Genomic DNA, 12,991 nt, shown 5'->3' on the forward strand with positions numbered 1-12,991 from the left:
ATTAGCAGAAGTAGAAACAAAAGATTGCCACTTAAAGACTGAGTGACTGTGTTTTAAAGAGAGAGAGAAGGATGATAAAGAGAAGTGGTGATCAGCAGATCTAAGGAATGACTGCTCTCTGGCCTTTGAAAATTGTGCAAACAGAAATGTTCCATTATGTCAGTTGTGCCTTGCTTGTAACAGCCCCATTGCTGCAACAACATATGAAGTAGAGGGGGGGAAACCATACCATCTGCTCAGGACATTCCTAATCATTGGCAGACCTTCCTTTATTGGCCAAATTCCTTGGAGGAACTGCTGATTTGTAAAAATGTGAACTCTTTTTCTCCTGCCTCCGCTATCCTGTCGTGTGTAATGTAAAGGGCCTGTAAATGCTTTGTGTGCTGATAAGTGCTAATTAATTGTGGTGTTTCAGATGGAATTGCTGGACAAATTCCCGGTGGAAGGAGGCCAGAAAGACCCTAAGCGTAGGATCATTCCATTTCTACCAGGTAAGAGTTAAGCCCAGTATCCCCCTAGGCCCTTTCACACCTATCAATATAGATAGCACACACACAACTGTGGCTTGTTTGGAGTAAACAGAGGAAGAACTATTTTGATATTAAATGAAAAGAGAAATGCCAAACATTCCAGGTTTTAAATTTTGAGGATTTTCTTCTTTCTCCTGTTTACGTCAGTACTTTTGGGGTTTTGGACTGTTGGTTGGACAAAGATTAAGAGAATAATAACTAATCTAGATAACTAATAAAGGAAATGATTGTTTGTGGCAGCATTACTACTAACACGTTGCCAAGATACACACATGACAGTACTCAAAGAACAGTGTACTCCTGGATTATCACTGAAATAAATCTGTATTTCCCCCTCACTGTATTGTTGTGCCTTTTCCTCATTCTTGTTCCCTTTAACTTGTCCATCACGCACACACTTGGACACATTTGCTTAAAATGTGAAATACAATGACTCACTGATAGGTTGTGAATTAACCCGAGAGAGGGAGAATATTTTGCACACAAAAGATCCAACCCGAACAATCTGCTGCAACCATAATTGGTTATAACCCCACTGTTCTGCAAATCATGAACTCTTTAAACATCCAGCTAGCTCAGCTGATCTCTGACCACATAGTCCATAGACATACTAGACACTTGGATAGAGTAGTGTTGGAGCCTTTGGGTAAAACATTAAATATCTGCCACTTTTACTTAAGAACAAAATGCCTGTGATAATAAAACTAAATGGTTACAATGTATAACATTCATTATGAGCTGTTGTCTTAGCTTAGCTGCACCCTTGTCCTGGCAGCCTTCTCCTCTTCTTTAAAATGCGACTCGCCAAAATAATAGTTTCTTCGGTTTAGTTTCCATTACTCTATTACAGGTACAAGTGGCAATTAAGTGTTTTTTTAAGAAGGGCTTTTGGTGAGCACAAGCAACTTTTGAAATAGTTTGCGATTTAGATCCTGCTGAAAGGAATCCTTTATGAGATTTTGAAAGAAAGCCTCACCCAAATACCCCACCCACATCTCTCCTACCAAACCAGTGGGGGGGAATAGGATTGTTTTTTGGTGGCCATGCAGGTCTGGAACTCATTGAAAGAATACATACACACCCCTACACTCTCAGACTGCTCAGTGAAGTAGGAGGAGGGTAAGAGGAAATAGAGATAAAAAACACTGCTTTTCATAACATCCCCTGCTATCCCCTTATACAGGCATGTAAAGCACATTAATGGATACTATTATAACTTACCATCTACCTTAAACTCTGTTTACTTCTGTCCTCCTTTTACCTTTTTAGACTGTAAAAAAATAGATTTTCTCTAAAGTTTCTGTCTACTTGAATTGAAAATACGTCTGTTTTCTGTGGAAAAAAATGATCGTTGAAGTGCCCCCCAAAATCCCAAATCCCCAACTGCTCTTTTGGAGCTGCTCAGACATCAAAAGTTAAAACCTTTACATGGCACCCTCTAGAAATGCCACTGTGAACTGTTTGCTTTTGTTGAAAAATATACTGTCAAACATTATTTATGCCCAGTGGCACATAAATTAAGTTTAAGAACCAGATCCTACATCAGGTCATACAGCTCTCTTGAGATGGATCTCAAGTTAACATTTGCCCGTTTTGCAAAATAGTTTTCCGGACAGCCAAGAAAATCCTATTCTTACTTACAAAGGGACGCAAGTGGAAGTGTTTTTTCCCTTCTCGGTTTGGTTTGTTCAAAACGCTGAGCTGTTTTTTACTCTTTTGGTATCTCTACATCAGCAAAGTGGTTTGTCTCCATTCGTGGATAGTGCAGAATTTCTGCTGCGTTAGGTGCCAGGTGTACACACCAACAATTAGGTTGCTCTATTTTCTTCCGTTGCTGTAGAAACTACACTAAAAAAAACATATCATGATAACTTTTTCATTGCGGTATCAGCGCAAAATATCATTACCCTTATATAAAAACAACAACATGTAACCTTTTAAACCCATAACCTATTGTTGTTTTCATACAGAAGGTCGACTCCTTTATAATCTCAAGTTTGCAAATGTCCAGAATATCTTATCAGAGGCCATTTGTAATCGGAATAACATACAGTACCTCTCAATGTGCAAAACTCCTTCAATAGGTTCATACATGACATTTACATAAATGTGATACATTTGATCCATTTCCCCATGGGCCCTGAGCGATGCTGTTTAAGGCAGCGTTAGCAGGTCAGCCTTTGAAAACGGAGCTGATACCAATTATCTAAAGTCGGGGTTGTTAAACTATGAGACAAAATCCAAGATGGAATGTGGGTCTGTTGTTTTAGGGCCCCTGTATGATGAAACAGGTTATATTGTTTCATGAACTCTGATCCCACAAGTATACTATGAATTTGTCTTTTCCTCTTAATTAAATATCTATGGTAAATCCTTTTTTTTTAAGCTGCTCTTGTTTGGCTGGGGATCTCTGGGCCTCCCACAGTAGGAGGCGCAATATGTTGGTCAGGTCACATATGTTACTGTGGATATGAATAACACATTCCCCAGTTGGTCCTCAATAGAAGGTAAAAACAACTGAACGGTTAAAATGACCCAATTGCTTATGCCTCATCCATATCACGTTTATCGCTTGTCTGCAGGGGAAAGCAATCACAGCTCTTGTCTACTCAGATGGGTTGTGCCAGTAGCAGACTTGTCTTTTACAGCAGCTTGTCGAGTTGTGTCTGCCCTTAGTCAGCAACTTGCCTAAGAACACAGTAATTACTACACACACACGTGTATATACACACACACACACACACATACCTTGGAAACTCCAAACATGCCTTGTTGCAGTGTTATGCAGTGACTTTTGGGGCACAACATAACATTGGGGCATCAAGTTATTTCTTATTTTTTTATATAAATATTCTTACAAATTTTGAGTCACGTTTCAACTGCTATACTAGCAAGTTAGTCAAATGTAAAGTTTTAGAACAGCAAGTCTCAAGTCATGTCTCAGGTCTTGTCTCAAATTACTTGAGAGTTGATTTGAGACTTGCTGGTACAAAACTTGGCATTGACTCCAAGTCAAGTCCTCAAATTTTGTAATAGCTGGTTTCAAGTTATCTGATCTTATTTGAGACAAGTCTTATGTTTATAATGTAACCTTAAAAGGACTTCTTGTCATTGTTTGATTTATGTTTTACATTTTTTGTGGATTTTTGCAAGGTCAAACTTGAGTCGGCAGTATTGTTCAGCGAGCACGCAAGGTATTTCTTTCCTGTGGTCGCCACAACAGTCACCTCTCTCTGAATCTGTTTTGTGTGTAGCAGCCCCTCCCCTATATCTCCTCTGTCCTCATGTGCGGCAGCACTGCACACAGTGTGTAGGCATGTAGAAAGAAGAGAAGGGACAGGGTGCGGGGGCCGGTGTAAGTAGGAGAGAAGCAGTACGCAACAGGAGAAGATGCAGCTCAGCAGGCGTGGCCCTGGGCAAGCCCCCCGTCTTTGAGAATTCTTTATTGATCTTTTTACCTCCCCTCAATTTCTGTATTAAATTTGTGATTATTTTTGTTAAAGATTTCTGTTTCTTTCTAAGATGAAGACAACAACAACAACTAAGATGTATGCAAATAATTGCGTAATTATGTCAAAAACATGCAAATGAGCATATGGCATCATACCCCTTCCCCCTGCCACAAATTGCTTTCTAATCTGGGGATATGTTTAAGTCCACAGCTTTGGTGTTATGTAAAGGTTTTAGCTGCCTAAAATTTCTCGGAATAGCCAAGAGGGGGTGAATAAACAGGAGGAATTCATGTGTGGTGAATCCACTGATTAAGAAGTGAGTGCTGAGAACAGCTTTTTGTATGTAAGGTGTGTAACAAAGACCCTCTCTGTGTTCCCATCTCTGTCTGTCTCTTTTCTCCATCTAACTCCTTCACTCTCCCCAGGAAACAAAAGTTGTTCCCTTGGTCACTGCTTGCTCTGGGATTTTCCATTAAATCTACCCAACCTCAGCCATGGCTCCAAGGCAGCAGCTTTCCTTTTCCCTCCCTCATCCCTCCCCAAACAAGCCCTTTTCTCTGCTGCACCCATGAGCTGCCCTGCATACAGAGTGGGCAGTGTTGAGTCAGTGCTTCCCTCCTGACCCCTGAGAGAGTTGGAAAACTGTCAAGAAAGCTTTCTGTCTGAGGATGGACGAGGGGAGGAGAAGAAGAAAGAGACCGTTATAGAGAGATGATAAGTACAGTAGGCATTGAGGGGATGACTTTCAAATCTTCTTTAGTTTTCAAGAGCTGTCTGGACTGTCTGTCCTTTCGACTGCTCTGGAAAGATTTTAATAGTCTCCCTTACATGGTACTAAATCGTTCTCTTATGTAAGAATGCAGTGAGGAATTAGGCTGGTTAGACCATGAAGACCATGTTGTCAAGAACATAATAGTCCACAGCCATGCTAGCAGCTTTGTAGAGGTTGTAATGCTAATGTACCACAAAGTAAAGGGGACATATGTTGAGTTTCACTGTTCATTTTGGATTCTTAATGTGAGGGTTAGAAGTGTAGAAATTGGCCGGTGGGTAGTGGCAGAGTAAAGGCTGAGAACAGTCCATCCAATAATTGTCAACATTTCTCAAATGCACACACAAATTTCAACCTGCTAATGGTGCTCAATGAAGGGCCAGGGAATGACTGAAGTCATTATGACACATTGTCTAGGAACCATAAATGTTTCTACCAAATGTCATGCCAATCCAAGTATATTTTAATTTTATATGTACAATCCAAGAGGATATTTCACTGTATAAGTGAAAATAAACAATCATTAGGATCCATAGTCGGTGGACGTTGAATACCTGTCCCAAGTTTTGTGACAATCCATATAATAGTTCAACTCACTTCAACCACTCAAATAAAAAATGGTCAACCTCACAGGGGCGCAAATGGAAAAATCAGGGGTTAGCATACTCTAAATTGGAAGGACTTGAATCCTCAGGGGACCATGATAGTCCATGCTAAATCCACCCAATAGCTGTAAAAATATTTACTGTGAAAAAATAGAGGGTCTAAACAAAAGCCACAAAAACAGAAGCTACAGGAACACCCAATATTTTGAAGATCTGACTTTTTTCACAAAATCGACTCGCCTGTTCACATAGCAGCCAGCATTAATCCCCAAACCTTAACTCACTGACTGCATTAACAGTCTCGTTCTTTGATGTTGTAGAAAGCTGCACTCAACAAATAATAGGGATGTAAGTGTATGAATATGATTTCCTGTTGCTTTTGCCTTTGTTTTTTGTCACACACCTGAGCCAACCAGTAGATTGCAGTCAGAGATGGGTGGTTGGATAAAGTAAAGAGGTGGGTTTTTGAGTACTTTTGAGGAAGTCACCACACATACATCCACTCAGCAGTTGAACTTATTACACACTCTCTATTTTTTGCCATTCATGTGTCTCTATTTTCTTTAGATTTGAATTACAAGCAGTAAATCAAGAGTATAAATATTCATATCAGACACTATGATGATCCTAGTCTCTGTGTTCCCATTTTCCCTCAATATGCCATTCTCACACACACACACACACACACACACACACACACACACACACAGACAAAACACACAGGCTTTTTTAAGTGACATGGGTGAAACAGTTCAGCTGGATGCTGGCTTACTGCTCAGCGGTGATCTTATGTGAGATAGATTTATGTTTCAGCGAGTCTGTTTAAGTATTCTCAAAACGAATACCATAACCCCTTGATTGAGGTGATAGAGTAACTTCTCAAAACATTTCCCTTTTTAGTGTTCAGGCTCTTGTTACAGGCTTGACTTCCTGCCAAGTTTTTATATGTTTGCATTAGAGCTGTGTCAGTGAATTTATAGGAGAAACTCCAGCAGCTCAAACAGGGAGACAATAGATGCTGGCTCTGAAATTTCCTCCATAATGTTAAGCTAGAAGAGTGTTTTTGAAAGGCCCATCTGTAGCAATTTCTTGTTTTGTTATGGCGACCCCACTCGTCTGTGCCTGCGGTTATTTGGGCCTGAAGATAGGAGCAGGGGAAAAGCATTTAAGCTGTCATGCTCACATAATTTGCTTTGGCAATATCATTTATTCATGACTTGGAAAGGCCAACTATTCACATATCTCCTTACCCACCTCATTGTGTTGTCAGTGTTATTGATGACACGACTGTATTGTGTCTGCATGCTAATTCACTAACCATGTTTTGTAAAAGCCACTGTTTCGTTATTGTCCCTTAGTGGATTCCTAACTTTTTAAAGTTGCTCTTCACAAGAGCATCATGCAAAATCCACAATATAATTTGGTGATATTATTTTTATTCATGTTACAGACAACTACATGCTAATTGTAAAAAATAATTAGACTTGATGTATAATTTTTGCTGTGGAATACTGGTAGCAACAATGATATAGGACTATAAATGTGGCTTTTCTTAATCCTAAATCTGTTTGTTTTTTTGCTTTGTTACAGGAAAGATCCTGTTTAGGAGGAGCCATATACGAGACGTGGCCATGAAAAGGCTAAGGCCCATCAACGAGTACTGCAGGGTGAATATAATAACCAATCGTTGACTTTAACCTAGAAATCTGGGATGGTCATATTTTGTTTTCAGCTTCACTGACCAGTGAGCATTTACATTATCTGCACAAAGTACTAAAAACCCATTCACTTTGACAGCCCTAAGGAGTACATTGTCACAAGAACTGCTGGATGAATAATGCCTTTACCCTTGCCTTGAAAATTGGAACTCTGTGGTGTGTGCCATGCTGAACTCCCTGGAGCAAGCCTTTGTGACAGCAGGCGTCCACACTGCTCAGGTGTCCTAAAAGCTCCACAGGTGCTCTGTTGCCGACTCTGACCTCCCTACTAAAGGAGATAAACTAAAGGAGAATTTCTCCCAAGGGATCAATAGTGTATGGGCAAAAATCTGTTACTGTGTAGCAAAAGGTGAATAAGATGTCCTTGTACTTTCCAAATGTTCAGTAAACCCTCATGATCCCTCTGGACAATGTATTTATAAATGTACTTCATATGTCTATGCTGTTAGGTTGCTGTCAGGGATAGAGAAAAGACTCCACTTGTATAGAATACAGAAGTGGATTGTAGAGTGTTAGGGATGTCTGTTTTACCATTTAAAATATTGCAGCGCTTTCCAGCACTTAAAATGGTGATCATGTAAAACATGTGCATTATCCAGCCCATAACGTGGCTTTTTACCAAACAGATTAATCACTTGGCCTCAAGAGAAACAAATGCAACTGTACATTCTCCAGCTCCACTGTAGCAGACCTACAACCATAAAACTGCCAATAGCTTACAACTAATTGTTACAATTTGACATAAAATGTAACCACAGCAACCTAAATGAATACACTAGGATTGATGTTCAGCTTCTTAGCAACAAGACAAAGTCCTGTTCCCTTAAAATAAATTCAAAGCAGTCGTTTAAAGATTTCCATTTTCAAATTTTCAAATTAGGTTGCCAACTGTTTTTTTGCAGTAACTAAGGAGTAAGACTGCTTTGTCAGCCGGGTTCATTACTTTTTTCTGATTAGACAACTCAAAATGGATATCTGAGTCACATGATTGAGGTGTGAAACAGTTGCTCTAGTATTCAAGGAGGATGAGCTGTTGTATGCCATATTGTTATGGTAACTATCAGCAGAGAGTTGGGCCAAAGGCAAAGAGCTTGGTGCTGAGCTTGCTCCAGTCAGCACATCCACAACCCATAGAGTGTGTTTTTGTTAGATTTTACATGATTGCCTTAGGGCCTCCATACCATACACACCTCTGTCTGTTTGTCTGAGGGAGGAAATTTGAGGATGTTTTTACAAGTTGGTTCTGACTTAGGTCTTACTCATGGCTTCTTTTATTTTCAACTTTATTTTCTTCTCCACAAAGAGCCTCATTAACTGTACAAAACAGTTGTACAGTGAGTCATCAGTTTTTGACTAGAAAATAACAATTCACAAAACCTTAGGGTGAAGAGAAAAGTTTAATGTATGATTAAAAAATGATCAAGGGGCTGGGGAAAATACAGCTGCACTCCACCAAATGTCGTCTGGGGTTAAAGGAATGTACAGCTGGTGTAGGCAACATCTTTAAGAGTTTGGGGGAGGAATGGGTGAAGTTGCTGGTTCGTGTCTGTGGGTGTGGATGTTTATGGAAATAGATGAGAAACCTTTGCACCAGTGGTGTTGCCGTAGTCAAAGTTCTAATTGTGGAAATGTCAAAAAAACAAAACAAAAGTAAAGATTCTATTTTTTTGAAAATTGTTTGTTTAGTTTTGAAGTTGAATGCTCTTGATTTGCCATCCAAATTTTGTCTAAATTATTTAGGGTTTAAGGCTGAGTGATGTTAAAATTTTTTTGCACCATGCATTTACTGAATAGTAAAAAAATTATTTGAAAAAAATAGATCAAGATGTATGAATCTGATTCAGGAATCTTGAATCCACCAAGTTAAACATTGTGACCAATACTGTGCAGGATTTCTGATTACTTGTCAATTTTTGAACAGAAGCACATGTCTTTAAGATTGTATGGTGTGCAAGAACATTGAGCTATTCTGTCCTCAAATATTACTTTCACAAAGTATGTTAGATTATTATTTTAGGTGGAAAATTAATATAATCCTGTCACCCTGATTTTAATTCCAGCACTTAGAACTCGTAGGCCTTTGAGCCAAATGCTACCCCACATATTTAACCCATCTCACAACAGTGTCTGTCACAGGTTTTAAAAATCATTCAGCCCTATAAAAGCATCATGGCAGGTCGGTTCTCGTAATGCATTGTTAGCAGTACATCCTGGGTATTCCAGAAACTTTTGAAACAAATCTGAACTTGACTGTAAGCATAGAAATGGCATTTCCATCCACCCCCACATGCACCCAGGATGACAAGGTGAAACCTTATGTTTTTCTTAGTGAAGAGCCTAGTAAGGGCTTCTGGTGTACAGCTGAGGTGTTAACCTGCGTCGTGGAATTTCCCCATGTTGTAAAGTCTTATGTTTTTCATTCAAGTCGGGAAACACTTTCGGAGAAAAGAAAGAAGGAACAAAAAAAAAAAAACATGGAATTAGGGATTGTTTACATAAACCAAGAGTAAGACTGCTGAGCTAGGATTACTAGCAAGGTCAAAAAGGATGGTAAAATCCATCACATAAAAAAGTCTTAAGTCTAAGTAATAAAGCAATTTCCACTCAACCATCAGTTGTCAGTATTCAAAATATTTGAAAAAGAATGTGTTTTTTAAGTAAAAGAATGTTTGCTTAAATAAAACCTCAAAATGTCCTTTTTATGGATTTAAATAAAAATATAACATTGTAAACCATTGTTAGTTTGTGTCAATATTGAGGATACTCAATTTGCATACATATTACAAGTTATTGTGGACAGACACAGTCACAATGTACTGTACCTTATGGAAGTGCACAAGTAGATCTCTCATTTCCATTACCCATTTTTCCTTGGAGAAAACAGACATGCGCGCACGCACACCCACATGCAGGCACACACAATTACCTTAATGCTGCCTGCTGTAAAGAACACCCATAAAGTCCATTTGCTGTAATGTACCCTTAGCCTCGCTCCCATCTCCTCTCTGAGTAGAATTATAATGAGTGGACAGGCCACAGGCTGACACAAGCAGAGGAATAAATCAACGTAGAGTGTAGCATGGTCTGAATGAACTCTGACCTCAGGCACAGTACAGCATTCTGGGCTGCAGGACTAGAATTTGTGGGGGAGGGGGGGGCTTGAGGTGGCCAGTAAAAAAACTCTTAAATTGGCTACTTAACGTTGGAGTCTCAACGTATGGATTAAGCTACTGTAAAAAAGGAGATGTTGAGGTTATGTTGGTACATAATAATCTAGTAATATTGAATGAACCATGAATCAACAAACACTCTTTATGACTTTGCGGCTTGTAGAAAACACTAGTTATTCTTTGTCTATGGCAGTAGTCCCACTCCTCACCTTCAACAGAAACTGTTGGCATAGACTTGTGGTCATAAGTATGACAAGGCAAATGTGGCACATGGGACAAGGGCACCTTGGGTGGGTCTTTGGCTTTGTCAGCCCGGACGTTGTATTAGTGTGCGTTAGAGAGTGCGAGAGGCAGACAGAGACTCCGCTCCCTTTTTAACCGACAGAACTGAAACACTTAGGAGTATTAAAATCAGAGGTATAGGCCGGCAGAGGAAGCTTGATTGAGCTTTGCCTGCCAGCAAAAGGAGAAGTACAAGCAAAGCTCCCTTAGCTGTAAGAGAAATGGTCATCAAGGAGTCGTTGGTGGCAATTATTCTGTCTTTGGGTTTGGGGCATTGAAGCTGTCGGGGTGATTATCTCTTTCACTGCTTCCCTTTAGTGGTTTGGTTGTATGAGAGGGAAAGAGTAGGAGTAGCAGATAAAAAAACAGACTAAGGAGAGAACAAAAAAGAAAAGGCGAGAAATAGAGACTATCCAATAACATGACCAGACGTGTGCAAGAGAGAGATCACACCAATAAAGAGAAAAGAGAATGTGGCTGTTTGTCCTTCATCTCTAGCCTCGTTGTCAGGGCCCATCTCTCTACCGCTGGTGATCCTCCACAGAGGCATATGATAAGATGAGAAAGGAAGGCAGGCGAGACCGATTAATGAACTGAAACTAGAAAAGAACCAGCTGGTGTGATTGAAAAAGACTGCAAAAGGACAACTGAAAATAACTAGTTTTAGACTTTATTGGTGCACTTTTATTCTGAAATTTTCCATATAGGCCACACCTAAAACAAAAAAACTGTAGAAAAAAAGGTTTAGGTCATACAAATACGTCATTCAGATTCAGCCGAGGCCTACACGGAAGTTTTGCCTTTTGCTTTTTACTGTAAGGCATCGCTGTTTCATGAGATAAGAGCATGAAAGCAAAATGTGTATTAAAACGTTACATTAACTGTCAAAGAAACAACAAACGCAATCTTCCTGTGAAGAGAAAACTATTTTTAAAGGTTAACTTAAATTTCTGTAAAAAAAAATTGTAAAGAGGTACTTGTGGGGACAGACCAGTGTATTTGTTTGAAAGACTTATGACAAATCAACAGTAGATAAGTGCACTGTGATATATGTCCCTTGTCTAAAAATGATGATGATGAAAAGTTTCTATCTCTGTAACTTTATGGAGGCCAGACACCAAATGAACACTATAGTTAACCGCTGTTTGATTTCAGGTTGGGGTTTTGGACACTGAAGAGTAAGTGCTTACCTGAGTCTCTTGCTGTCTTTTGTCCCTGCAGGCCCTCATTCAGCTGCCAGTCTACATCTCCCAGTGTGAGGAGGTCCGAGTGTTTTTTGAGACCAGACCTGAAGACCTTAACCCACCCAAGGAGTAAGTCTCTTTCAGTAGTAATGTGTTTCTTTGTCCTCTTCATCCAGCGCTCGGTTGCACGTTTGTATTGGGGGTTGTTTTTGTCAAAAGTTTGTCGGAGACGTGTCTACGTCTGGTATCTGGCGGTGAACATCACTGAGTACCACACATTGGCACACACTTAAACACACACACATCTCTATAACTATTAAAAACCATCAGGTTCACAATACAATGGAAACCCCCCATCATTGTTTCCCTGACTGATGTCATGTCTTTTCAGCATTTACTCTCAGCCTGCCGGTAATGAGCAATTATTATTACACCCTCTAATGGATGTGATTTCATAATGTTGCACTAAGTCCTGTTTGATTTTTCCAAGCAGAAACAAACTTAATGGGTCTTTTTTTAAATGCTGAGATAGCATTAACACTAGAACTGCCATGACGGTCATTTTGACCGTTTTGCATTTTATAAGTGCAATAACTTTGCTGAAAAAAAAGATTAAATCCTGCTGGTACCTGACTTTTCCTAAAAGTGTCTGTATTTTCATTTAAAATGTTTTTCAAATTATTTACACCAAAGCCCAAAAAAATATGATCAATTTACCCTATTTTGGCCATACACGGTCAAATTGACCGCAAGGGTTTTCGCGGCATTCTTTATGTAACTTTTCGCGCGGTTGATCTTGGTTGCTTAGTAACTATCATTGTCTTTGTTAGAGAAACGTCACTACCCTATTTGTATTTGTCGGTAGTCTATTTGATTACACTGCTTTTGATTAACTTAGTTAGAAACCCATTTCGTTAAAAATGTCCAGAATGAATGACCGATTCAGGAGGTATATGACTGTTGAAACTGCCTTGGAGATGCTTCAGAACATGGGAAGTGATGATTCTGATGCTGGGGCTCTATCGGAGTCGGAGGAAAGTGACAGTGACCGTTCCTGGGTGAAGGATAGGTCCAACACTTCATCCTCATCAGAGAGTGAGTCCGTAGGCCAACAGCGGAAAAAGAGGCGACGACTGTCCTCTTTGGTCCCTTTGATGGCGTTGAGCCGGCCGCGGCTGATGTTCGCGGTGAGCCGGTCATGGCAAATGTTCCCGGTGAGTTCGGCTACATAGCTGTTCTGGTCATATTTGCAATTGTAGGCTGGTATTATTATTAGTC

At 39.7% G+C, this 12,991-nt stretch overlaps 1 protein-coding gene across 4 annotated transcripts in view; it reads left to right on the forward strand.

Moving 5' to 3' along the window:
* The window catches only part of sh3pxd2b (SH3 and PX domains 2B), a 38,396-nt gene that overhangs the window by 11,740 nt on the left and 13,665 nt on the right, over nt 1-12,991 (forward strand). For all 4 annotated transcript variants that reach the window (XM_034889120.1, XM_034889121.1, XM_034889122.1 and 1 more), the window contains exons 3-5: nt 416-491; nt 6,950-7,026; nt 11,751-11,842. In XM_034889120.1, the coding sequence (XP_034745011.1) occupies nt 416-491; nt 6,950-7,026; nt 11,751-11,842 (245 nt within the window). The remainder of the gene's footprint in view (nt 1-415; nt 492-6,949; nt 7,027-11,750; nt 11,843-12,991) is intronic.

Source organism: Etheostoma cragini, chromosome 13 (genome assembly GCF_013103735.1).
Source record: "Etheostoma cragini isolate CJK2018 chromosome 13, CSU_Ecrag_1.0, whole genome shotgun sequence".
NCBI classification, from domain to species: Eukaryota; Metazoa; Chordata; class Actinopteri; order Perciformes; family Percidae; genus Etheostoma; species Etheostoma cragini.